The sequence below is a fragment of the Lemur catta genome, chromosome 1 (assembly GCF_020740605.2).
Source record: "Lemur catta isolate mLemCat1 chromosome 1, mLemCat1.pri, whole genome shotgun sequence".
In the NCBI taxonomy this organism is placed as follows: Eukaryota; Metazoa; Chordata; class Mammalia; order Primates; family Lemuridae; genus Lemur; species Lemur catta.
This window is the reverse complement of record NC_059128.1, coordinates 90,309,913-90,337,821: the sequence shown is the minus strand read 5'-3', so window position 1 is coordinate 90,337,821 and position 27,909 is coordinate 90,309,913. Positions and strand designations below refer to the sequence as shown.

The 27,909-nt window shown below is 42.5% G+C and overlaps 1 protein-coding gene across 1 annotated transcript in view; it reads left to right on the top strand.

Moving 5' to 3' along the window:
- MYO1E (myosin IE) overlaps window positions 1-27,909 on the top strand; it is a 195,320-nt gene that overhangs the window by 121,824 nt on the left and 45,587 nt on the right. Inside the window, exons 10-18 of the mRNA XM_045530439.1 lie at window positions 3,876-4,072; window positions 6,816-6,896; window positions 7,181-7,267; window positions 9,587-9,673; window positions 10,662-10,829; window positions 11,836-11,921; window positions 14,038-14,119; window positions 20,418-20,524; window positions 26,041-26,139. Of these exons, the coding sequence (XP_045386395.1) occupies window positions 3,876-4,072; window positions 6,816-6,896; window positions 7,181-7,267; window positions 9,587-9,673; window positions 10,662-10,829; window positions 11,836-11,921; window positions 14,038-14,119; window positions 20,418-20,524; window positions 26,041-26,139 (994 nt within the window). The remainder of the gene's footprint in view (window positions 1-3,875; window positions 4,073-6,815; window positions 6,897-7,180; window positions 7,268-9,586; window positions 9,674-10,661; window positions 10,830-11,835; window positions 11,922-14,037; window positions 14,120-20,417; window positions 20,525-26,040; window positions 26,140-27,909) is intronic.

Below are 27,909 nucleotides of genomic sequence, written 5' to 3'. Positions count from 1 at the left end.
TTTTGCACATTGATGTCCAGAGTTAAAAGCCCCCTCAGCCAAATGGCTGAGGTCCCAGATGGGCAACAGTTGTGAAATTCCCCAGCTGGAGGTGCTAGAGGGGTTGGCTATGCTTGAAGCCAAAGATTCCCCCCCAAATAATTTTCTTTTATTGATTTGGGGATTTGTTCACTGGGACTGCATTAACATGGCTCAAGTGGGTGTATAGTGAGAATTCTCTGTTCTATCCCTTTTACAGTCAGCTTGTTCCCTCCCCAAAGATAATTAAGGTCCCCAGTCTCCGGTGTTCCCTTTCAGTGATATTTATCGCTTCTTTTCCTACATGCATCCCTTGTTTTCTCTCACTTTGTGCGATAATGGGAGCTTATAACACAATGTTCTGCAACTGCTTTTTCACTTAACATAGATCTTGGAGATTATTCTATGTCAATTCATAAGGAGGTTTATCCTTTTTATAGCTGCATGACATTCCATTGCTTGGCTACACTCTGATTTATTGAAACAATCATCTCTTGCTGGACATTAAGATTTCTGATCTTCTGCCATTACGATAGTGAGTGGGCACCACTGAAGTGAATAACCCTGGTTCCTGTCATCTTTCACATATCTGAGTGTATCTGTGAAATAAGTTTGCAGAGGGAAGTGCTAGCCCATGCCTTTATAATTGAGGAAATTTCTGTAGCTATTATAGTGTAGAAAAAAAAATGGTAACATTCCCAACACCACTGGCCTACTAAAGCAAAATAGCCATGAATAGCAACTAATTTTGTTGTTACCTTATCTTAGACTAACAGGGTTACAGAATTTCCTTGGTCAAACCAAACAGACCTCACCTTAGGCATATATATACCTGTCAATATCAATATGGTAAGGTGACATGTATTAAATATCGAATTAACCTAATTTGGTATTTAATTTTATTGAAGGAAAATTGAAGAATTTTATTGAAGGAAAAAAAATGCTATTTCAATAACAATGGGTTGCTCTGCATAGTCAGCGTCAGCGCTAAAAAATTAATAATAACAACAATAGGAAGTAAAACTACAAGTGGCAGTGTTCCTCCTTTGCCCCATTATTGATGGATTAGAAAGCACAGAACCGCAACACCAAAGACAGATAAACCTTACTTCCCTTGCCATTTTTCAAAATTTGTAAAACTGGAATTTTTTTTTCTACATCTTTTTGGGCTTTCTCTCTTCCCTAAACTTCAGGTTGAAATGGAAAAATTAAACCTAACTTTGCTTTACACTTTAATGCAGTAATAGAAATCTATGTTCGTTATTTAAATGCACTGAGACATTACTTTGTAGCAGGTTCTTCTATGTTTTACATGACTCTGATTAACTATACCAGAGTTACATCCTCATTTTAAAATTAATCATTTGCTTTCTTCCTCCTTTGCCTCCCCAAGCCTCCAAGCTTCTGCACTGACTCTCTTGTCCAGCCACACTCACACACACCCCCTGGAATCCACAGCCTGGAGGACATCAACGCAAGCAGCCCTGTAATTTCAGCACCAGGGCAGGCACTGAAGAAAATATGAGGCCATAAAAGCTTGTACTTAAGAAACAGGGCATGGGGTTTTTTCAAACCAAGTGCTGTATTTCCTCTCTAGTCTTCTTAGCTGTTTCCCTAAGCTTGTGGCTCTGATTCTTGGCCAGATTCTATGCCTTGTTTTTTGAGTGCCTGCAGTCCCCAGTTAAGTCCTCTTCTACAGAAAAGGTACAACACATGGACGTGTAGCGTGTGTCTTTGTCGGTCCCTTCTGTCTGTTTTGTCTCAAGGACTCTCATCGTCACCCTTATTGTTTTATTTCTTTGCTAAGATCGTAAAGATAATGGCATAAACATTTTTAACCAAATATTTTAACTGTGCTCCCGTTTTAGCATCGTTAGGGGCTTAGGAGAAGCCCATGTTTACAAAACAGACAAATTGGGGCTAATTATTCATTTTATAAAACCATTAACTGTGTAGTTCCCATGAACAGTGAGAGGGGCCCTGGTGACTACACTATAAGCCATCGGTGATAATGTCCACTGCATCAAGTGAGATGTGCCCTGCCCCAACGCTATGATAATAAGTTACATCAGAGCATCCCCTTAATGAAGGCTTCTTATATGTTAATACATTGGTAAATGTCTCTTGATTCTCACAACAACCCTACATATGTCCAGTCTGATTTACCAACGTCATCATCTGCCCTTACTCTGTGCAAAGAAAGTTTTAGTTCAGTGGAAGACCCATCCAGATTCCTAGACATGTGTTAACGAAACAAAATGGCCATTTTCAGATAAGTGCATTTGATTTTGTTCATGTGTCTTCTGTAAAAGGAAGCCCTTCTACTGATCAAAGTATTTTTGTGGAACACTCAAATAAATGATAAATGCCTTGTTCTGGCATTCTCCTTTTTCAAAATGCATTCACTGACTTAATCTCATTGGAAGGTATATACTGAGAAATGTCAGCCCATTATATTCTAACACCATCTGTGAAATTCTAACAGATTATCCTTTATTGGGAGGCTTGTGATTTTTAAGCATTATCATAAGGTCTTTAACAAAATCCTTTTATCATATAATTTCTTTGGGAAAGCATTATGCAGAAAAAGAAGACTCATTTCCAAGTTCAAAATTTTCATTTGCCTCTATAAAAATCTTTCATTCATATTAGAAAAATCTGAGCATTCTTTCTTGTCCAAGAATGATGTCATTGATTCATATTAGAGCGTTTTGTCCCAAAATCAGAAAATCCCATTTATATCACTAGCCTTCCTTTGTAAGTTTCATGGCCCGGAACAAGTTACTGAGCCGTAGGAGGAGTCTTGGTGTTTCTTTCCAAAGACCATAATCAACCATAGTACATGACAGTAGGACGGGGTGTGCTGTGATAGGAATAATACCAGTCTCCTCCGTTTCACTCCGTATGCCACCCTCGGGAATCTTCTCGTGTTGCCCTTATCCAGGCCCCCTTTTGCCTCTAGCTCAAATATCCCAAGCCATTCAAGGACACCCACCGTTGAGTCCATTCTAACCTTTTAATCTTACCATCACTTTCCCCTGCTGCCAGTGCCGGTCTATGCACTGTAGACCATGTCCAACTGCGTCTCCTACATTCCTGCCTCCTCACCGTTGCACATTCCACTTCCCTCTCTGCGTCTGTGCACATCCTGCTCATCCTTTTAGGCCCAGCCCAAATCCCTTGACTACCCCAGCAACTAGTAATATCTTCCTGTTCTAGATTTCTTCACAACTTTATTGTCTGTGTTACATATTCAGCTTTTAGGGAAACTATTTTTGCCTCATCTCTATTGCTTTCAAGATTTCTTAAATATTTTGTATCCTTTCTTGTCTCTTTAGTAACCTTACACAGAGTAAGCACTCAATAAATATGTGATTGGTTGTAATTATTAGTTCAGTAGAATCAGGTGCTTTAAGCTCTTTGGAAATGATGCTATGAAAACATTGTACCAAAAAGGAAGAAAACAGTATTTGGAGCCAAAGGAATGTTTCTTGATTGAGTTCCTTCCGGGCCGCCTTGCTGGACGCTTGGAGAGATGTCCATGTTAGGCATTTAACTGTGATCTCAGGAGGAGGGAGTGGTTTGCCATCCTTCTCGGATCACCGATTTGTATTATTAGAAATCTCAGTCATCATAGGAATTGACTCATGTAATAGAACAATTGGGAAAAACAAAGTAGATGGATGTGTGTGGCATTGCTGATAAGCAGCCTTGGGTAGAATGTAAGTTCTCGCGGGCTGATGATGGTGCCTCGTATGTACACATATGCACACACATGCACCAAGTGCCTCCACGTGTCTGCAAGATGCACTGGTGCAATTCTGAAACATAATCGTGTTTTCTTTCACGTCCTCTAGTTTTGGCTTTTCCTGCGTATCTGCTGGGGATAAACCAGGACCGGCTGAAAGAAAAGCTCACGAGCCGGCAGATGGATAGCAAGTGGGGAGGCAAGTCAGAGTCCATCCACGTGACCCTCAACGTGGAGCAGGCCTGCTATACTAGAGACGCGCTCGCCAAGGCCCTGCACGCCCGGGTCTTTGATTTCTTGGTAGATGTAAGTAAACACAAGCTGACATTGGTGATGCTTCAAATTTTAGCTATGAAGAGTAAAACTACTATGATATACATACTTTCTCTCATTCCTTTTAACCATTACCATACTCTACTTTGTATCCTCTCACTCTGGAATCATCGACTCCTGCTTTGACTTCTGGATTTGTCCAGCAAGACACATTAGCTAAACCTACCATAATTACAGTTTCTTTTGGGCAAAATATTTAGTAAAGCCAGGACTAGAGACTAGAAAAAAGAGGAGACCTGTAGTCATGGGCCTTTCTTGACTTTTGAGCCTAAAGGTTTCAGGATATTGTATTTGTCTTATATTGCTGTGTTACAAATTAACCCAAAACTTAACGACTTGAAATATTAAACATTTATTTTCTCATAGTTTCTGTGGGGCAGGTATTTTGGATCAGCTAAACTTGGTGATTCTAACTCAAGGACAAGATTAAAGCCAAGATGCTGATTGGAACTGCAGTCATCTCAAGGCTTGACTGGGGTTGGAGGATCTGGTTGAAAAACAAATCACTCCTGTGGCTGTTGGCAGGAGGTCTCAGTTCTTGCTACACGGGCCTCTCCTTAGGGTTGCTTGAATATCCTCGTAACGTGGTGGTTGGTTTTCCCCAGAGTGAGTGATCTAAGAGAGAATGAGCAAGAAACCACAAGTTTTATATGTCCTAATCTTGGACTCAACTATTGTCACTCTGCCACATTCTGTTCATTAGAAGCAAGTCACTAAGTATAGTCCATGCTTAAGGGGTCAGGAATTAGGCCCCACCTTTTGAAGGGAGGAATATCAAAGACTTTTTGGATATACTTTAAAACTACCACAGATATTTTTGGTTATGGCATACTTATATGCATGTATATATACTTATGTATGCATATATATACATATTTATATATGTATATCACATATATATTTATATGTATATCACATATATATTCAGAAAATTAGTCTTTCAGCAGTACAGAGCTGCCAGTGACAATCTGTGTTAATCCCTATAGCCTCTAAATGGTAGAATAATAATAGCACACATTTATATAGCACTAACTGTGCCAAATACTGTTCTAAGTATTTTAGGGAGGAAAAAAAAAAAACCTCACTTAATTCTTACAACAACCCGGTGACTTAGGTATTATTATCTCTACAGATAAATTAAGTAAGGCACAGAGAGGTTAATGAATCTGCCCAAGGTCACACTATTACAATGTGATTGATCTAGGAGCACCTAGATCCCTAGCTATTCTACTCCTTTGACTTTGACTTTGATTAATATATATATTCAAGCTAGAAGGAGCCCTACGGGGACTTTAGTCAAGGGACAACAGCAAGGCCATTAGATCCAAAATGTCTGTATTTGAATCCAGGCGCTAACACCTTTGATGGCTTCATGTATGGTTAGGTATGGTTAGGGCAGGGTCCGCAGAGCAGGGTAGGGTAATTCTGGGTACTTCTTGTGGCTATTTGAAGGGTAAGATTGCTTGGCAAGGTCAGGGTCACATTAAACAGTAGTCCTGCATTTAGCTTGTCCAGACCCCTCGTTTTATTGAGAAGGAAGTCTCAGGCCTGAGTATTGGTGGATTTGCCCAAGACCATGCAGCAAGAGGGTAGCACAGATCTAGAACTAGAACCCACATCTCTTGTCTCTTTGTTTAGGATACCTTCTGGCGCTGGACTTCCCAACTTCCTTCCTTCCTGTCATCTCATTTTTTTTTGTAGTAAAAGTGGATGAAATGCTCATGTAAGTGATGCTAATTTGAGGTGGCATTTACTGAGCACTGACCATGTTCCAGGCACTGGGCTAAGTGTTGTCTGTCATTAGCCATCAGCTCACAACAGTTGATATGTCATTTTCTTTGCCTGGAAAACACATCTGGTACTTGAGAATTCATTCAGGTGTTCACAACCGCATGGAACTTTGCTCTTGTGTTCCTCCCTCCCTTGCATCCCTCACCACCCCCTGTATCTACCCTACAGCTACCTTGCCATTGTTGAGTCTGTTCCAGTGAATTGCATGGTGTTTTCTCACTGTGGTCAAGAACACAGATTTAGACATCGTACTGCTTAAATGTAATCCCAGGCCCTGCTTCTTGCCCAGTGCAATTATAAAGCCTCAGTGTATCCATCTAGAAAATGAGGATGATAATGGTATCCTGCCATTATGAGAATTGCAATGAGAATTAAAAACACATTGAGAATACTTAGCAAAGCCTGGAAAAGGTGAATAAATAGACAGAAGCTGCTTTTATTATCAATTTTAAAATAATTACTATTGTTAGTATCTGTAGACAGTTCACCCTCTCTATGAGCAGGGGACTGCCTTGCCCTTAGCATCCCTGGCATATTGTGTTAGGTGATCATTAAATGACAGCTGAAGGGGGGACAATGAAAGTGATATTTAGAGATCTTGTCATGTTGGTTCTTCATGTTTTACTTCAGTCATCCAGGATGACATTTTCTTCTAATTCTCAAGACTTCCTGGAAAAGCTGACTGTGTCAGAAGGAATGTTTTTCATCATTAAGCAAATATTTTTTTCCCTACCTTAGTAGTTTTTTTCGATCCTGGTGGTTTTCCAAAGGACTTGATGTTTCAAGTTGCTGGTCTTCATGCCGCCCTCTGTTTCCCACGGGTAGTGGTGCTTGCTGTGTGTGCTCTTGCTCCCCTTCCCCGACACATGCCTGTTTTTAATGTGCATGGAAAGGAGTTCATTGTCACACTGTGTACTTTCTCTAGTCCATCAATAAAGCCATGGAGAAAGATCATGAAGAATACAACATTGGCGTCCTGGACATCTACGGCTTTGAGATATTCCAGGTAAGGCCAGTTGAATAATTGGGGGTTGAGGAAGATAATGTTTCATCTCGCCTGCAGAGAATAATTCTATGCAATGAAAAAATACCACTCTTTTTTGCCTTTGTGAATTCTTCATGTACTTTACCAAATTAATTTCTCCTAAATATAAAGTTCTCTCTTTTGGTGCATCCAACATTTCTGTTAAAGCTTCTCACATCAAGACTGTTCACGAAATCACTCAAGAAATGACTTTTAAATGATTTTGCGAAACGATTCCATGGGAGTAACTTTTTTTTTTCTTTCAGAAAAATGGCTTTGAACAGTTTTGTATCAATTTTGTTAATGAAAAATTGCAGCAGATTTTTATTGAACTGACGTTAAAGGCAGAACAGGTAAGCAGTCCCTCTTCCTTCATCCTATTCTATCTATAATTTATTTTGTTTTGAAGCATATAGATTTCTCTCTTTCGATAATAGATTCACTTTTCAGGCTTATATTAAGAAATGTACCTAATAAAGTCAGGCAGAAAAACCATATGCCATTGTGGCATTTTAGTCTATGAAATATAAATAGCATCTGCTACATTTTCTTTCTCTTTTAAGCAAATGATGCTGCAAAGTTGGACTTACGACTGCTGTTTTTACTACACTGACTCACTGACCGAGTGGAAAATGGGAGTGTCATTCCAACCCAATTGTCTATGGCATATACTCTGTTCCAAAGGAAAACTTGATTTTCTCAGAGTTGCTCCACTCTCAATCTTCCCTAAAAATATATGTATTTTTAACAAAGTTGGCATTTTAATTCTGACTTTAGGTAACATGTCTTGCTGTAGTTTCTTCTGAAGTTCAGTGCAGGTCCCATCATATTCCTGATACCATATTGTTTAAGATTCCTAGGGCCACCGTAACAAAGTAGCACAGGCTAGGTGGCTTAAAACAGCAGAAATTTCTTTCCTCAGAGTTCTGGAGCCCAGAGTCTGAAATTAAGGTGTCCTAAGGGCCATGCTCCCTCCACAGGCTCTAGAAGAGACTCTTTTCTAGAATCCTGCCCCTTCCAGCTTCTGGCCACTCTGGCATATTTTGGCTTATGGCAATGTAGCTCCAACCTCTGCCTCTGTCTTCGCATGACCTTTTTCTGTGTCTGTCTCTCCAAATCTCTCTCTCCTTTCTTTTAGAAAGATACCATTCTTTGGATTTAAAGGTCACTGTAAATCCAGGATGATTTTATCCTGAGATCCTTAACTAATTACATTTATAAAGACCCTATTTCCAAACCTCACACTCTGAGGTTGTGGGTGGACATGAAATTTGGGGGGGGATACTGTTCAACCCACTACACTTATCAAAGGCTTTTTGGGGTCATTTAGTCATAAAAGTGTTCATTCCTCTGCTTAGGAAATGCCAATAACCAATTGAGTTTCACATAAACCTCTGTGCTGGATGTTTAGCCTTCCTGCCCCATGGAGTAGCTAGAGCACAACAACCAGGACAGAGCATGGCAATGACTGAGATGGGAGACTGTAGGCAGGGGCTGGGTCACAGAGGAACTTTGCAGGGCGTGGCTAAGAATTTGGATTTTATACCACGTATGATGGGGACCCACTGAAGAATTCTCAGCAGGGAGTGACATGATCTGATTTGCATTTTGTGATTTTGGAAAGGTCACTCTGGCTCTATACACTTGTAGAGTTGGGGAGGCAGGGGAAAGCAATCCAGAGTGGGCATTTAAAATTCCACTACCACAGCAGACCGAACTAGAAGTGGCAGACTCGGACAGCGATGGTAGCTGAACAGGTGGTAACACATTGAGAGGAAGTCAGAATCAGAGAATATATTTTCAGAGTGAGCCAGCAGGACTTGCTCAAAATAATTAGCAATAGCCAAGAAGGAAAGCATAATCGAGGGTGATTCTTAGCTTTGTGGCTTGGATAACAGGGCCAGCGGTGAGGCTGTTTACTGAAGGGTGAGATCAGAAGAGGAGTTGGTTGGAGACAATGGGAGATGTGGGATCAGAAGTCCCCTGACCACGGTTAAGTGTCAGAGGCCTATTGTACATCCAGGTGGAGATTCCCAGTCGCAAGAAATAAATCTGGGTGTCATTAGCCTGTAGGTGTTATTTAAAGCTGTGGGATTGATTGAAATCACCTAGAGAAGAAGGGTTGGGAAAACAAGAAGGCTGGAAGAGGGAGCCATGAGATTCCCCCACATATATAAAGGTCTGGAAAGAAAAAAGAGCTAGCAAAGGAAGCCAACAACACAAGACCAGGGAGGAAGGAGGAAAACCGAAAATCAGCACCGTGTGGTGGTGTTCACCGAGTGAAATGAGCAGCTGATCTGAATGAGGAACTTTCTCCTTGAGGACCTGGATGCCCATCTGTAAATCTGCCTCCTGTCCTGTGTTAAATTCAAAGAGATATTTTTATGACTGGACTTGGAGGTTAAGCCATATTAAATTATTGGTTTTGTCAGTCAGAAACAATTGTGGGATAGCAATTTCATGTGGTTCAAACTAAACATGACGATCACCAAGCAATAAAATGTTCCTTTCCTATCACCTCTTAGGAAAGAAGGAATTAAAGTTCCTAGTGTTTGCCGAAGGGCATTCGAGTGTTTCTCTTTCATGGTGATTTATGTGCCTTCCATATGCATCTGTGCAGAGCTCTGGTCTTGGCTGGGTACTAACGCGAGGTCCTGGTTTCTGTCATGCAGGAAGAATATGTTCAAGAGGGAATAAGATGGACGCCCATTGAGTATTTTAATAACAAAATTGTGTGTGACCTCATAGAGAACAAAGTTGTAAGTATTGGTCTGGTGTGTCTCTTCACTGCTCACGGGTTTATATTAAGTGAGTGTTCTTTGTGTCATAGTTTTAGAACAGGCAAAGTGACAACTCCGATCTGCAGAGAATTTTAGCAATGACATGAGTTTTGTGGATATGTGAAAATAGAACAGTGGGATTTTGTTCTTATAGTAAATATGAACATGTGTGTATGAGTAAAATGTTAATTTACAAATGGAAGTTGTTACTGGCTTCTAAGAGAAGACAACTGTCACTTACACTGATGGCATACCACATAAAGAGCCATAAAGTTAGCCCTGTCTTCTAGTCCAATCACACAACTTCTAGAATGTTAGCCCTCAAAAATCATTCAAAAGAAAATAAAAGCGATACAGACAGAGCTCTCTACAGGACTGTGTTTTGGTGTTTTTGTTTATCAAAGCTAAAAACTAGAAACAGTAAAAGCTTCCGTAGACAATTCAGTCATTAAATAAACTATAACATATCAGAGTAGGGAAATACAGCTATTAAAATAACAAGTATGAAGAAAACACGAGGAATGTTATAAATTAGCACTATTCAAAAAAAAGTAATGCATGATAGAATGTGTACGCTGAATTGCTATATAAACAGTGCCTATGTGAGTAATAGACTGAGAGAGAACATTAAGAAATGGATTAGGGTCAAAGGAAAATGTTGTATTCTCCTTTTGGATTATTAAAGTCAACTTAGTATGAATAGGAATGAGCAGATAATGATCTGTGCGTGACTTTGAATAAAACTTCAGGAAGTTAAACAGCTTGTTGGAAAATGGACTTGTCCTCCATCTTTAGATCTAAGGGGTGACTCCCCATTTGCGACTATTAATTACATTCTTGCCTAAAAGGAAAGACTGATTTTTCAAGATGGTATCTTAAGTCTGGGGAGCTTTAAGAAAGGACCCTGCAAGCATGGTCCATTCTGGAAAGGTCGGTGATCCGGGCCTTGCCTTCTTGGTCCCACCAGAACCCTCCTGGGATCATGAGCATCCTGGATGACGTGTGCGCCACGATGCATGCGGTGGGCGAGGGGGCGGATCAGACACTGCTGCAGAAGCTCCAGATGCAGATCGGGAGTCACGAGCACTTCAACAGCTGGAACCAAGGCTTCATCATTCACCACTACGCTGGGAAGGTATGGCCAGCGGGCAGGCTCACCAGGAGAGGGGGAGTTATCCATTGTGATGCCGACCTGTTTTTTCATGAAACAAATGATATCTGTGTCTGCATACCTCACTATATTTTATTCATTCAACAAATAGGACCTCTAAAATATCGGGGGAGGCAAAACAAAAGATTGTGGGCTGCTGCACATTTGGAAAACATGAATCACCCTGGTACATACATTTACTGCTGAAGGAATGGATTTGTGTCTTGCTTCTTGCTGCAATCACAAACTTGCATTCCTTGTCTGCCCATGACCACTGGGAGTATAAATCAGGACCAAGAGCTCACTTTGCATGTGCATTCTTATAAAACACATGCATTTCAGGCCTTGCCTTCTTGGTCCTGGGTACCAGGCTGCATGGTAGTGCTGGGGATACAAAAGTAAGTAAGTAGAGGTTGTCATGGCTCTTGGGGACGTCCTGGTCCTATGGAGATACACTGGTCTCATCCTTGATCCCAGCTGATCTCTTGTGAATCAGGCTCTCTGAAAATGAGGATGATAATGGTATCCTGCCATTATGAAAATTACAATGAGATTGGTGCAACTCTGATAGCACATCTAGGAGAAATTGCAAAGCCTGAGATGACATGGTCCATTGCAAGGGATTAATGAGCATGAGGGGTTTCACTTTTATTCTGTCAAATTTAGGAAAGAATTAAGTTTATTACTTAGGCACCCCTATGTCCATTGAGGAATAGGTATGTGATCACCTTGGGAGTCGGAGTCCTGATCGTAGATCATCCGGGCCATCTAGGCAGCCAGATACTCATCAGCATCTGCAGGCCATTCCCAGCTAAGTGAGCTAACAAGTTAAATAAGACATGCACCGCTTCCCATGACAGTTCATGATGAAATCCCAAATGTTACATGTGGAAATATACATGTTGTGGTGAGGATAGCCATGCCAGCTTGGGTTTTTTGTCTAGTGAAGTACTTAAAGCATAAAATTAGATTTCTTCTCATTCTTTGCCAGGTATCCTATGACATGGATGGCTTTTGTGAAAGGAACCGTGATGTCCTTTTTATGGATCTGATCGAGCTTATGCAGAGCAGTGAGCTGTGAGTATGTTTTGTCTTATCTGACATGGGGTATGGGTTAGATAAAATTTTCAATATTAAAACAAATTTGTGGCATCTGAATGGTTAGCATTTTGCTCCTTTGAGCTACTGAGTCTGGATTATAATTAGACAATTTGGTTTCTCAAAATAATTTTCCTTTTTCCAATCTTAGTCTCTCTCTTTTGCCCCTAACACTTCATGCTCCCAAATTCCAAGTGCCATCTATACGTTCTTCAGGGCCCCAGGCTTCATCATTTTCCATACTGTTATCAGAGGGAAGTGACCGTGCTGGATTTGGATTGGGATGACCACGTGAGAATGGAACATCATCCCAAGAATTCTCCATAGGCATTCAATTTTTAAAGGTGGCTACTGGCTTAGCCAGACCCACATTGACCTGAGTTCCCCAAAGCACTTGGGAAATGGCCCGAGAACTCTGGGAGGTGCAGCTAGACAGGGATTGACTGAGAAATCCATTTTAGCTCCCAAGACCCTGTCTAAGCTATAGGGGTAGGAGCAGGAGGAGTGTGTCCCTCACAAGCCAGGAGACCTCTCAGGACCAGCTCTCTGTCCCTTCCTCCCCACCTCCCTGGGCAATGGGTAGGGAGAGGTGATTTACATGCACAGGCCAGCACATGCCAGGCAAGGCCAGCCTTGCACGGCCTTCCAGCTCTTAGAATTTTTAGAGCTGCCTCCAAGGAAGAGCTACCCTTGCCGTGATTGTTACTTAAACGGTCAGAACATCAAGGTTAACTTCTCTAATCAACAGCAGCAGCCTGATAACTCTCTTAAGAAAGGCCTAACTGCAGTGAAAGCTAAACAGTTTCCTTCTCGGGCCCTGGTCAGGGTGGTGCTGCTCCATATACCCCTCTCTCCCCCACTCCCCACCTCCTCGCCCCCCCTCCCCTGTTGCACTTCCTTGCACTACCACCACTTTGGAGACTTCAGATTTCTTTTCATTCAGAACACATAAAATATATTTGCTCTTCTCTGCGAAGGTCAGGTAAGCCACAAGTCCTGGCTTGTGGGTTTTATGGCAGTCAGGTGCAGACTTGCTTTCAGAGATTCTTTTTTTTTTTTTTTAATTATTAAAATTCCTGCCAAGTTCAAGAGCTATTAATGCTTCCACATAAACTCCTGTCATATGGACATAGCCCATTATATTATAAACACATTTGCTGCAGAAATCTATAATTGTGTCTGGTCAAGCTAAAAGTAGATTGCTGGGGAGACTTCCTGGAAAATTCAAGATGCCCAACAAGTCATTTAGGAGGAAGTGAGTTTCAGTTTGAGTGCCAGATTGCCAGTTTACGTGGATCACTTCATTCAGTCAGCAAAAATTTATTATGCACCTACTGTGTACTAGGGTATGCTTCGGACACCAGGGGCACTAAGGTGACTGAGGCATTGTCCCTGCTGGTGAGGCAGGCCTGTAAACATATGTGCTCAGTTAGCACCACTAATGAAAATGTATTCAGCAAGCAAAACATAAGTCATTTGTTACTGCTCCACTTAAAATTGCTCATAGTCAAAAGCAGTTTGTCAAGGTTTTCTGTGGGGACAGTGGGGACAGTGTATTGCTGGCATCTAGTGACAGAGGCCACTGATGCTGCTAAATACCCTGCAAGGTGTAGGAGAAGCCCCTTCTCTGCTCCCAGCAAAGAATTGTCCAACCACGAATAGCAATTTTGTGTGTCCAGGTTCAGAAACCCTGCTCTAGAGCAATGCAGCATCTGCACTGGATCCAGACATTTCATGTAATTCCCTGACCTCTGGTCTCTCTTGCTTGTCTTAACAAACCCACTGTCCTATTCTATCTGGCAAGGTGTGTACCTCAATTCCAGTGAGTGGGGACATTTGAAAAGCAGAGTTGTACATTTATTTTGCAGGCTTAGACTCTGAGATGCTTATATCTTAGCATTCTTTCTCTTTATGACTTTTGTCTGTTGTCCATTTCCCCAAGTCACATCTTCACAGCTCGCACTGTGAGTCACAGGGCTTTTCTGTAGCCAAGGTTACGTGCTTCTGGACAGCCCTCCACCCCATCCTCTAAGGAAGAGGCTTTCAGCCCCCAGGATACTTACAGATTGCTAATCCATCCTTTCTCCTTTTCCAGACCTTTCATAAAGTCTTTATTTCCGGAAAATCTGCAAGCTGACAAGAAAGGGCGCCCAACGACTGCCGGAAGCAAAATAAAGGTTAGTTCTATTTTGGGAAGTTTATGGATTCCTATAGGAGCTAGGGTTTTCTAGGAGTCAGGAACTGCACCCCCAGGCCAGGATGAGGTCAGCAAGATTTGAGGGGAGGGTTACAGACGATGCCCAGAAGTAATATTGCTGCTTGTAAAAAGGCTCCGGGATGCAAGCTGAATTTGACTTGGCTGTACTGAAACCCCAAATGGATATTAAGTGCCGCTTAGCTTAATAGTCAGCAGATGATAATCAGCTACTTTCTAAGAGGAAATGACTTTTAAACTGAATCTGGAAGAATTTATGCTAAACTCGCAGAGAAATTTTGTGGTTCGGAGCCATGTTTTAGATCTCGATGACAGCTTTTTTAGGCCAGTCCCCAAAACTTGCCAATTATGGAACATTACTTGCCAAAAATTCTAGTTGGTCTTTTGGGGCAATTTATGCATCCCTCCTCACTGGGTCTTGCAGGGCTTCCTTGCTGTGAATCACAGACACCTCTGGCCACATGGTGTGTCGAGGTCAGAAGAGATCCTCACAGAGTTTGTCAGGAGCCCCCTTGAGCAGTGCTCTGTGTGGTCTGAGCCATTGCATGGTGAAATTCATTGTCCCTAATCATGCTCTGAATTAAGAAGTTGTGATTAAGCATACTTAATCATGTAACTCTGAGGAATAATCACTAAACTGTTTTTTAATACCATACCAGTTACAAGGTTGGGTGCAATGGCTCACACCTGTAATCCTTGCACTCTGGAAGGCTGAGGCGGGAGGATCACTTGAGCTCAGGAGTTCAAGACCAGCCTGAGCAAAAGTGAGACCCCCCATCTCTACTAAAAATAGAAAAATTAGCTGGGTGTGGTGGCACCTGTCTGTAGTCCCAGCTACCCAGGAGGCTAAGGTAGGAGGATCACTCGAGCCTAGGAGTTTGAGGTTGCAGTGAGCTATGATGATGCCGCTGCACTCTACCCAGGGTAACAGAGTGAGACTCTGTCCCCCCCCCCCCCCCCGCCAAAAAAAATACCAGTTAAGAATATTTTTTTAAAACTCATACCAGATAAATACCTCCCAAAGGAATGGTCGAGTGATTAACAATAGGGCTCTGAGATTCGATTGCCTGTATTAAAATCCCAGCTGTGGTTCTTACTAGCTACATGCTTGCTAGTGTGTCACTGAAACTCTCAGTGCCTCTTTTGTGTACCTGTAAGACAGAGATTTTACTACCTATCTTAAGGGGTTGCTGTGATGATTCAGTTCAATAATTTATCTGAAGCACTTAACACAGTGCCTTAAACATAGCTGAACACAAGTTGCACATGAGCTCCGATTACATTCTTCCCTGTGAGTCCCCTCCCTGCACCGCCTTGTTCGTCTGTGCTTAATTGTTTTTTTTTTTTTTTTTGAGACAGAGTCTCGCTCTGTTGCCCGGGCTAGAGTGAGTGCCATGGCATCAGCCTAGCTCACAGCAACCTCACACTCCTGGGCTCAAGCGATCCTCCTGCCTCAGCCTCCCAAGTAGCTGGGATTACAGGCATGCGCCACCATGCCCGGCTAATTTTTTCTATATATATTTTTAGCTCTCCAGATCATTCCTTTCTATTTTTAGTAGAGACGGGGTCTCGCTCTTACTCAGGCTGGTCTCGAACTCCTGAGCTCAAACAATCCGCCTGCCTCGGCCTCCCAGAGTGCTAGGATTACAGGCGTGAGCCACCACACCCGGCCTCTGCTTAATTCTTAATAGACACTTGGGTGTGCATGTGGTGGTCCCTGCTTAGACTGTCCTTGCCCCCCATTCACTTGTGTAAACCCTACATGTCCCTCTCACAGAGCCCTCCTAGGTCAGCCCAGCCTCATGGACACTGTGGTTGTGGTCTGTTCTGTTCTCTGCCTCTCTCTTCTCTGAGTTCTCAGTTCCTTGTGTAGAAAACTGCCTCTGCAGCACCTGGTAGGCTTCCTCGGGGCAGGAACACTGGCTGGAATAAAGGAAACAGCCAGTGAAAGCTCAAACAATGAGAAGATTCCAGTTAAGCGGAGCCTTCAGGTTTTGTAGAGAAAGTCAGATACAAGCTGGGTTTGAGCTGGAGGGTAAAGCCCTCTGAGTTTCGAGGACATGGCGTCCAAAGAGCCAGAGAAATTTAGGAGCCCCAAGACAGTCACTGGGTTAAGTTCACTGGAGCAGTGAGTTGAGGGCTGAAAACAGATGAAATTCTCATGAGGCCCCAGATATTCATGTCTGCGTGAAGTTTCTGACTCATGCCTTTGACTTTGAGGTCCTGGATAAGGATTAGTTCTGGGCTGGAAAATCTAGTCATGAGACTGTCACATTCAGATCCAAGGGGCTCGGATCATCCAGGTTGTGATGACTCATTTTCAAGTGGTCTGGACTATTCCCTATAAAAAGAAGAGCAGGGGTAGGGACACTTTTCTCCTCTTTCAAAGGCTTTACCCCTTTCTTTCCTTCATTTTCTCATCTAGTTGAATGCCCAGAGTGGCTGCATTTCTCAGCTGTACCCACGATGTTTGGGATAACAAGTCTCAGGCTATTGTAGGGAGGTCAACCTGAAGTCAGCCAGCTTGTCTAAAGGGATTGTACTGTATTTTCTCACTTCCAATCACACCCTCCTTGGGGACCGTGTGACTTCTGTCTGCCTGACAGCTGACCTCCGTGTCAGAGTGCAGGTCTCCCTGTTGTGTATGTCCCCTCCCAGGCACCTCTTAGAGATTCATAGCCGTGATCCAATCTCGTAGGCCTTCCATAGCCACAATATTTTGCAGATATCATTAATATCACTTTAATGATATCCCGGAGGTGTAAGTATTTAAAAGGATTTCCTTAAAAAGAGCTCTTAAAAGGAAAATTAAATTTAGGTTCAAAGGAGTTTTAGTATTGGGTATTTTATTGTATTCTAATTATTGAAAAAATTAAAACTAATCTATAGTATTTAATTAATAGAATACCCATTTGATGGGAACTCTGATTATGTTGATTATAAATAGAAGTATATTATATTTAATAGTAGCTGATTTTGAGGCTTTACTAAATTCTGTATTATTGTGGCTGGAAGGGACCAAGACAGGTTAAGCATTCCAAATCTGAAAATCTGAAATCCAAAATGCTCCAACATTTGAAAATTTTGAGGGCCAACATGATGTTCAAAGGAGCATTTCAGATTTTGAATTTTCAGATTAGGAATGCTGAATCAGTAAGTATAAGGCAAATATTCCAAACAATCCGAAAAAACATCCCAAGTCCAAAATGCTTCTGGTCCCAGGCATTTTGGATAAGGGATACTCAACCCGTATTGAAATGAAAGCCAAAGACTGATGCTACAGAGGAACAGAATCAAGAGTTGGGGCCGGGCATGGTGGCTCACGCCTGTAATCCTAGCACTCTGGGAGGCCGAGGTGGGTGGATTGCTCTAGGTCAGGAGTTCGAGACCAGCCTGAGCAAGAGCAAGACCCCGTTTCTACTAAAAATAGAAAGAAATTATATGGACAGCTAAAAATATATATAGAAAAAATTAGCCGGGCATGGTGGCGCATGCCTGTAGCCCCAGCTACTCGGGAGGCTGAGGCAGGAGGATTGCTCGATCCCAGGAGTTTGAGGTTGCTGTGAGCTGGGCTGACGCCATGGCACTCACTCTAGCCTGGGCAACAGAGCGAGACTCTGTCTAAAAAAAAAAAAAAGAAAGAAAGAGTTGGCAGAGTGGGCTGGCTACAGCTTTATGCGAGTGAGGCTGGGGCTGTGACAGACCCGACAGAGGAGTTGCAGGCATTGTGTAGGTGATTGGATTGGTTGATTTGGATTTTATTTTATTTTTTTATTTTTAATTATTTGTACTGGTTGATTTTTTTTTTTAAGACAGAGTCTTGCTCTGTCACCATGGCAATGGTGTCATCAGTACCTCACTGCAACCTCAAACTCCTGGGCTCAACGATCCTCCTGCCTCAGCCTCCCGAGAATCTAGGACTATAGGTGCACACCACCTCGCCTAGCTAATTTTTCTATTTTTAGTAGAGATGGGGGCGTCACTCTTGCTCAGGCTGGTCTGGAACTCCTGACCTAAAGTGATCCTCTTGCCTCAGCCTCCCAGAGTGCTAGGATTACAGGCATAAGCCACCATTCCTGGCCTGGGACTGGGTGATTTTTAACATCGATTCCAACCTTTAAATTAAATTACAGGTCTTCTAGTTCAACCTACTTAGCTTAAGATGGATAAACTGAGGCCCAGAGAAATTTAGCGATTTGTCATGGAGCTTGCAAATAACAGAGGCAGTACCTCCAGTCAGGCCTGCTAATAATCTGTGTTGAAGGTGGAATGTGGAACTTTCCCCCAAGCCCTTTCTCGCTGTCCGGTCTGCACATTTTAACCCCTGCTTCTGTTGAGCAGGTGCTGTTGAACCTTTTTGTCCTAACTCAGGGTCTCTTTTTGGCTGGAATCGGGGTTAAATCCAGTTACTGCTTCACAACCACCTCAGGGGACATGTAAAGTTGACCCATATCTATTAAAATTCAGGATAATTTTGATGGTTGAGATGTATTCTTATTCGCTGAAATTAATTATTCCACAACCTGGCGGCTTCTGTCTAATCCTAGCTCATCCAGTTAATTCTTTTACGTCACACTAAATTATCCCATCTCTTTGTCAGGAAGGCAGGATAACATTGTGGTTAAGGAACAGACTGGGTAGCACATGGACATGCGTTTAAGCCTTACCTCTGTGCTGGCTAATTGTGTCATCCACTGTTTTATTGAACTAAGGAGAACTATGGCAAGAGACTCAGAAACTTAAGTCCCACTTGCCTCTGTATGTTTTCTTATGGTAAGGTGAAAAGAAGGTGCATTGTTAAATGCTTAAAACAGAAGAATCTGCAAAATTATTCTTGGAAATTAAATATTTAAATTAAATAGAAAACTAAAATCAAAAAATAAAAGTTAAAAAATTAAGAATTTGGAGACTATTAAAAACAGCTTTTGTTCTAAGCAGCTCTGCAGTCTCTTTCCAGCTTAACCTGATGGGTTGCAAAGATCGTCAGATTTGTTCCCAAGTGCAATCTACGTCATCAAAGGAGCTAAGAGGCAATTTACTTTTTCATCATAGGACATTGGTTTCATCATGCAACCTCTGCAGCGCGGTCTATCCTCAATTTCAAGCATCGCAAAGAATGCTGCTTTCTGCACATCTAAACAGAGAAAACTTAATTCACCAATGAACATCTTGCTTTGAATATATCTAATAGTTTTTCCCAAGGGTTTCAAATTCCCCAAACCCACGAAAACAGAAAAGCCCTAATTGAGAGAGAGTTGTCTCTTGCAGGCATATGCCTTCTGCTGACTTTGTAATGGTTTTCTGGTTTTGAAGATCCATTCTTGCTATTTGCTTTGGGAGGTTTTCTCTCTTCATGCTGATTTGCTTGGAAGTAGGGTTTGCACATGTGCCACATCCGTGGACCCACAGGATGTGCTCGGCTGTGTGGTGGGAACGCTGATGCGAGCTCTGCTCCCATTTCTTCAAACAACGTTGGAGATTCTCATGATTTGACATCCTTCATAAGCAAATTCAGCTTTATTTATGTGGCTTTTTCAGGTTAAACCCACTTTGGGTACACAGTGCATAGGCGGTAATAGACGGTTTTATACAGAATATTCTAGCTTTGTGAAGAGGTTACCTGCCACACAATAAGTGTTCAGCGTCTGCATGTTTGTAAGAGGACATGTTGAAGAAGAAGTTGAATGAAATGACATATGAGAAGTTTATGAATTCTGAGATTTTCATGAATTTCCCAGGCTTTCACTATAAATTTCCATTATTTTAGTAAAATGATTCTTCATTAGTTGGACTGCCAGGAAAGAGAGTGTAGGGGATTTGGATGATTTATCTTTACAAATAATTTGGGGGAAAGAAGTTAACGAGAACAACGTATTTGCAAAGGCCCTCAATCAGTATCAAATGAACCTAATTTGTTAATCACTGGCATGCTTCCTTGTACCACACGAAGAGAATCATATGTGACGATTTATTGGGTTTTTAGTTTTTTTCCTGTTGTTTTATTTTATTAACTGTACTAAAAATGCCTCGTTGCTTTCAAAGATTGAATTTCAAACCCATTTAAGAGTGATAAAATCATCATAAAAGTCAACAGAGCTTGAAGAAAGTTTGGTAGATCTGACTTAAGCTCAATGAACAAATTGTCATGAAGATTAATTCCTAGCTATATATTTCTACGCTAGAGTTTCACAAATCTCCTTTGAAATTTGGTCTGCTACAGGGAAAAGTTGCATGTTTCTGATATTCTTCTTCCTTTCCAGAAACAAGCCAATGACCTTGTGAGCACCTTGATGAAATGCACACCCCACTACATTCGCTGCATCAAACCAAACGAAACCAAGAAGCCCAGAGACTGGGAGGAAAGCAGGTACGGAGCAGCAGCAGGTGGAACCGAAGCCGGCATAGGTGGCCCCGGCATGTTCTTCCCTCTGCTCAAGATGAGCCATCCTAGGCCATAGGCAGGAGCGGTTCAAATTGCCCACACATGTCCTGTCCTGTGTCTTCCCTTTTTCAGGAAGAAGGCTATGTGTTTTTTCCCCTCCTCATCTTTTCCTAAAATGTTAGCAGTGCCATTCAGCTCAGAATTAGCAATTTATAATGTTGATCTTGGCTACTCTTGGGGCCCATGGAAAAAAAAAACAAAACAAAACCTTCATCCCACAGAGTCATGATGGTTTTAAAATTAGTCTGAGGCTCTGTGTAGACATTCTTAGCACACTCAGCCCCTGATCGGCACCCACGGGATGTGGCCTGGAATGCTTAGCTTGTGGTTGAAAGTGAAGGGCCCAGGAGCTGGTTGAAAGACAATCTGTCATTTACTGTACCTCATGAGGACACTGGGGACACGCCGGAGGCTCTGTAATTCCCCCTAAGCTCTGTGTTGGTGAGCAGAGTGACCCTCTGGGAGGGAAGATGCCAAAGGGAAGTGTGGAGCAGGAAAATGCAGGGAGCCCTTTCCTCCCTGACTTCTGGGGAAGCCTGCGTCACTGTTCCTCCTACAGCTGGCATTTAGGGACGTGGCCTGGGCAGGCTGGAAGGGGAGTGTTGAGCAGGAAAATGTTAAGGTGATGTTTCGAGGGGATAGTTTTTGTGTCCAGCTGGAGGATGCAGACACACATGGCTAAGAGGCCTGGTCTCACCGTCCTGAGGAACATGGGCAGGGGGCACTGGGGACAGGCAAACTGCAGACAGGACTCTGGCCATTGTCACCAGATAACCACAGCCCAGAATGTCAGCCTACTAGGATCATTACCTCTTGTCTTCTCTCTTGGAAAAAAGAAGATAAACTCTTAGGTGTCAAGTGCCTAAATCAAGGTTTAACTTCAACGGGAAGACCAGGATTAAAATTCATAGCTGCTGTTTACCTCCTCTGAGAGACAAATGGAGGTCCATTTCTCATCCTGTTAGCAAGATCCTTTCTAAATCATGCAGACAGATAATGCTGGATCCTTTATAGGAGGGAAAAGATAAAAGAGTGAGGAAAAAACCCAGGTCAAGCGTTCACCGTCTGCAGGTTCTTTCTGGTTAATGCTTCGTGGTGTGGTCTGTTCTCTTCCCTTGAGAGGCCCTGCTGCTGGGGCGTAGGAGCCGTCCGCCTCCGTCTCGCCAATCCGCAATCTTCCTGAATCATCTCATCAGTAGATGCCTGTTCCTAAGGCATCTTCTCTATTGAATATCTGAAATTTTTCAATTTAATTGTGATCTGAGATTCCCCCTACAATATTCTCCATCAGTGATATTCAGGCCCTAACATGGAACTCACAGCTCCTAAGGTGAGCAGTCCGTCTTTGGGTGATTCTTACTGTTAGGGGGCTCTACAGTCCTTCTCTAGGTCACTTATGCTAATCGGAGGTCTCCAGTCTGCTGTAAGAATGGTTCTCATTGCTTTTCCACTTGAAAGCTCTTCTGTTAGTTCGAGGCAGCCATCCTGTCTCCCCCGAATCTTCTGTTCCACGGGCTCATCCCCTCATTTCCCTCAGCAGTTCCGCTGGGACGTGCAATGTGACCGTCCCCCTTCTTGGTCATTCTCCTGGATATGCTTAAACTGGCCTCTCTGCTTTTTGGAACTTCAGTTTCTCTACTGAGGCCAAGAGTGCCGCAGCATTGTCACCTCTTCCCACCTAAAGAGAAAAAAATGCCTCCCCCCGCCACTGGCTCCCAGACTTGAGCGTGTCACAGAATCCCCTGGGGGCTTGTTAGAACTCCGATTGCTGGGCCCCACTCCCAGGGTTTCTGATTCAGGGGGTCCGAGGTGGGGCCCAAATATGTGCCGTTTTAAAAATCTTGCAGGTGATGCTGGTGATGACGGCTGATCTAGAGCAAAGGGCTGGACTGGGATTTGTAAGAATTGTGCCCTGTCCTGGCCCTTCGATGAGCAGCTAGAGCAAGACACTTTATCTCCTTGGCCCGCAGTCTCTTCCTCTTTATACTGAGAGGGTCAGTCTAGAATAGGTTCTCCTTCAGTGTGGCGGAATGGAGGCTTCCCACCCTTCTCCCCCATGGCTGTCAGTCTGCCTCTGTCTGTCACTTTTATACTCCCCCCTCACACATACCCACCCATGCACACCCCACCCACACACGTGTGCACAAGTACACAAACAATAGAAAATTGGTGTCAGAGGCAACCTCAGAAATAAATCCTGGAAGCAGAGGTATTGCTAAGGGGTGTCTTAGCCCACCCTCCCCATTTCAAACTCTTTCCGTCTTCCTTTCCCAGCAAATAATCTCGAATGCAGACACCTTACTTGCCTGACAAATGCGGTACCTCCCCAGCATGTTCTCCCCTACCCCAAGTCGGTTGCTCTGCTGAAAGCCCCTCTAATACAGAAATTTGCCAGTAGCCGAATTCTGCTTGGAAGTTCCCCCGACCCTGATGCTACCTTCTCGTAAAATCCAAACTGATTCATTGGCATATCAGAGAGTGGAGAAATTTAAAACAGTGGTACATTTTATTCAGTAAATCCTCACAGAATGAGGATAGAGTTTCCTTTTTTTGTTTTTGAATGACTTTTCTTATTTGAATTGCGGCAAAGAACTTATGACATGCATGCGGGGACACTGGTTATAAAAAGTTCAAGGTGTTAGTCGGTCAAGTGTTGATTTTTATTTCCAGTAAGATCGCTTTCTGGGATTCCACCGTTGATCTTGGTTCAGGTTTATTGTGTGACAGATGGTTTCACTCCATCGTGAGCGTGGAGCGTTGGGGTCCGCAAAAGGGCAGTGTGCTTCGCTGGCAGGGATTACACGCTCCATTGAAGCTCTTGGTGGAGAGGGTTACTCATTCCACAAGTTTATGGGGGGGGTGGGGGGGGGTTTCTTTTCCTGTTGCAAATGTGTTTTTGTTTGGTTGCTGGCAAAGTTGCTTGCCCTGGATTCTGAGTTGCTGCCCTCAGAGTTCTCGAGCCTTGACGTACTTGAGTTAATGGCCGAGGACAGACTTGGACAGGACTCCTCCTGAGAGGTGGAGTTGGCACAACCGAGGGAACAACTGGGCATTGTCCAGCCAATGGCTACTGAGGAGGGGACGGTGCTCCAGGAAAAAGCTAAAACCAACTTCGGTCTCGACGATGAAATTTTAAATATTTTTAATAGGATTTGCTAGACTGATTGTCCTGCTGATGGGGCAAGTTATAAGGCATAAAACAATGCTTTAACATGAGGAATATTCTTCCCTATGTGATTCACGGGAAAGGAAACTTTCTGCTTGAATTAGTGGGTAATGCATTCCCTGCCTCAAAACGCTTAGGTGGAGCGAAGCCAGTGTTTATGAAAAGTACTTTAAAATGAGCAAATACCTGAAATGGACAACCTCATGTGTATTTTTCTTACTAGAGAAAAGGCCAGTGGTGGGTTTTAGATTTGGAGGATGGAAGAAAGGAATATTAATTATTTTCCTGAATGATTATTTTCTCTCTCTCTCTCTCTGTCTGTCTCACTCTCTCTCTCTGGGTTTTCCTGGCAAATGTGAACATTGAATATTCACTCTCTCATATAAAGGTTTTTTAAGAGGTAATTATCTTGAAGGTTGAAGGAATCACCATTTCTAGATGTTGGCTCTAGTATGACCCAGGAGACTGGGGACTTTCAAACAGCCCTCACTGTGTGACCTCACCCCTCCATCACAGTTAAGGCTGCTCCCTCTCCGAGCTTCCTTTGTCACCCTGCCACCCTGCAGCCCTGGCCTTTCCCATCCCTGTGCCTTTGCTTTCATGGGGCCTTCTGCTTCTCCTCCACTGCACCTGCTGGATTCAACTCATCCTTCCAGGCCCAGGCACAAAGCACTGCTACTGAGAATCCTCCTGCTGTGAAAATCCATTTTCTTTACTATTTCCCTGCCTTGATTTACTTATTGTACCTGGGAATGAATATATTAGAATGATAACATGTTTATATCACTTATGCCAGGAATTGACTAAGTGCTTTAGGTGGAAGATACCCACCTAGAAATGTAGAATTTATGTCACCATCCCCATTTTACAGGAGAGGAAACTGAGGCACAGAGAAGTTGCATAATGGCAGAGCCAGGGGTATTCCAGGCATCTGGCACTGGAACCCTTGTGTTGTCTGCGTGGGCTCCAGGAGGAATCGTAGCACTGTCGTTTTTTGGTTTCCCCAGCACCTTGTGTAGAGACCCTGTGTGACTGGCACAGAGACATCAGCAAGTATGAGGCTTAGGGGACATGATGGTTTCTAGGAGAGCCTTGCTGGGCAGACAGCTGTCGAGAACCTGCATGAAACTGTAATGAGGATGCTACTTACTGCCTTTTCAGCGCAGCGGATCAGGGAAAGCCCATTCTTTGGAACCATCATTAAGGCAGCTAACCCAGAACATACCAAATGAGGAGCGTGAGGGGCTGCCTTCCTACTGCAGCACAATTCTGACATCCCATCTTCAAGTGAGAGAGAGAGTTTACTTTTTATTTCTAATTTTCCACAAATATCATGTATCTAAGTGTCTTTATTCAGCCTGCCGGTACAGCGCACAGCCCAGGCCCTGTTTATCTCCCCAGAGTGGACGATCAGAGTCGAGTGTTCAGGATCTGTTGCTCAGCGTCCGGGACACTGTGCTTCTCAGCAAGGGGTGGGTCTTCACCCTGCACGTGTCCCTGCTCTGCCCCGGGCAACCAAGCCAGTGTCTCTAAGGTGTGGGGCATGGGGCTCTTTTTCTAATATGAAAATCTTTATGTGCAAGAACATCAATCTAATAGTTCTCTGTAACCATTTTCCAAAATACTTCATGTTTGCTAGTATTCAAAAACCAACTAAAACTATCATGGAGATATATTTTTAGACCATTTTTAGCATAGACATTTGAAATTAATAGTTTTCTACACCCTTTCTTAACTTGTATTAAAAAAGCCTGAAAGTGTGGTCCCATTAAGTCTAGAATCAATATTAAATTTAAGTTCAATAACAAAAGCAACTCTAGCATCATTTAAGTCGAAAGTTAAAAGTTCTTTCCTGTAGCCTTTTAAAAAACCAATATTTTTGTTCATAATCTGGGTGATAGGTATATGGGTTTTTGTTTTGCTATTACTCTCTTTTTTTTTTGTCATTTTTTTTTTTTTAGATCTTTCTTTTGTATTTCTTTTTTGTTTGTTTGTTTGTTTGCTTTCTTCGTTGGCATCGTGGGGATGCTATTACTCTCTGAAAGAGATATGTGATGCCCTGTTGTGTAATTGCTGTGTTTCAATAAAATATTTTAAAATTAGCATTATATAATCTGAGAGGTCAGCCCACTGTGTGAACATCATAAATTGTGGTCTTTTTCACATGTTTCCCTGCAGCCTGGAATTGAGGGTTCAGGAGGGGAGGAATTATTGGTAAGAATATTAGGCAAAAGGATTACCCGGTAATGTCAAGGCCCCATTCTCTCCTTTGCAGGGTAAAGCATCAAGTAGAATATCTGGGTCTGAAGGAAAACATTCGCGTGAGAAGAGCTGGCTATGCCTATCGGCGTGTCTTCCAAAAATTCCTGCAGAGGTAATGACATGGTGACTCTCGACCTTTTTTATTAAACAGGTTTATCAAGCTATAATCCACACACCATGCAATTCACCCCCTTCAAGTCTACAATTCAGTGGTTTTTCACATATTCACAGAGCTGTGCATCCGTCACCACAATTAATTTTAGAACATTTTCTTACTCTGAAAAGAAGTCTTGATCCCCTTTGCTGTCTGCCCCCGATTCTCCCCAGCCCCCTGCCCTCGGCAGTCACTAATCCACTTTCTGTCTGTATAGATTTGCCTGTGCTGGGCTTTTCATATAAATAGAATTGCGTTTGTCTTTTGTGACTGGCTTTCACTGTACATTGTTACATGTCTGCACTGCGTCCCTGCTTATCACAGAATACTATTCCGTGGTGTGCATATACCACACTTGTTCATTCATCCGTTGAGAGGCATCAGTTGTTGTCACTGTTTGGATGTTGGGAATAGTGCTGCTATGGGAATTTGTGTACAAGCTTTGTGTGTTCATATGGTTTCATTTCTTGTGGGTATATACCTAAAAATGGAATTGCTGGGCCATGTGGTAACTCTATGTTTAACCTTTTTGAGGAGCTGCCAGATTGTTTTCTGAAGTGGCTGCACCATCTTCCATTCCCATCAGCAGCATTGGAGGGTTCTAATTTATCCCAGTCCTTGCCAACGTAAGCTGTTATCTAACCATCCTGGTGGATGTGAAGCAGTGTCTCATTGTGATTTTGATTTGCAGTTCCCAGATGGCAGCTGATATTGAGCATCTGATGTTAGCCATTTGTATTTCCTCTTTGGAGAAATGTCTGTTCGGGTCCTTTGCCCATTTTTTAATTGGGCATTTTATCTTTTTATTATTGAGTTATAGTAGAATTTGTTTTACCATTATTTATTGTATAATAAATCAGTAGCCACAAGTGTTCAGTAGCTGTCTGTTTAGTGCAACCCATAAGTTCAAGAATTTATGACAACTGTGACACAGGAAGGCTGAGGTTAAGCTTGACTGAGCAAATTAACAGTATGAAGACAATTTCAGGAAAATATTTGACCCACTTAAGAAAATAAGCTTAAAATATTTAACCTCAAAATTTTTTATACAACCCATGTATAAATTTAAACTGATTTTTATATTTCCTGTAAACTGTATTTGGCAGGACCTATACTTAAATTGTTCTCATTTTATGTTGTTTTTGAAAAGGATAAAATGTAGTGTCCTTAAAATATGACATCACTCTAACTTCTCTAATGATTCCGTGGAGTTCCACTGTATTTTCTACATCTAGTTCATTTCCTTTAAGAAAGAGGAAAGCTAAAAAATTAGAAAAGAAAAAAGAAGAAGTAAAAGAAGGAGGAAGCTAAATTTAGCATTTTAATCAGAAAACAATTATGTCTTCCTGGTGTGTGACATCCTGGCAGGATGTAAGGATTTTTTTTAATTCAAATTTTCTGTAACAAAGAACTAGCAAAGTGAAGAGGTTAATTGCTGTCTTTGAAATCTAGTACATTTTTTTAGAGACAGGGTCTCACTCTGTCGCCCAGGCTGGAGTGCAGTGGCATGATCCTAGCTCACTGCAGCCTTGAACGCCTGTGCTAAGCGATCCTGCCACTTCAAACTCCCCAGTACAGACGCGAGCCACTGTGCCCAGCTGAAATTCAAAACTTGTGATAAGAATGCTTCCTTTAGGGCCACTGTTTCTTGTGCCATGAGATGAGGACAGCTGACCCACCATTTAGAGGATTAAAAAGGAACTAATCATTCCATACAATAAAGCCTCG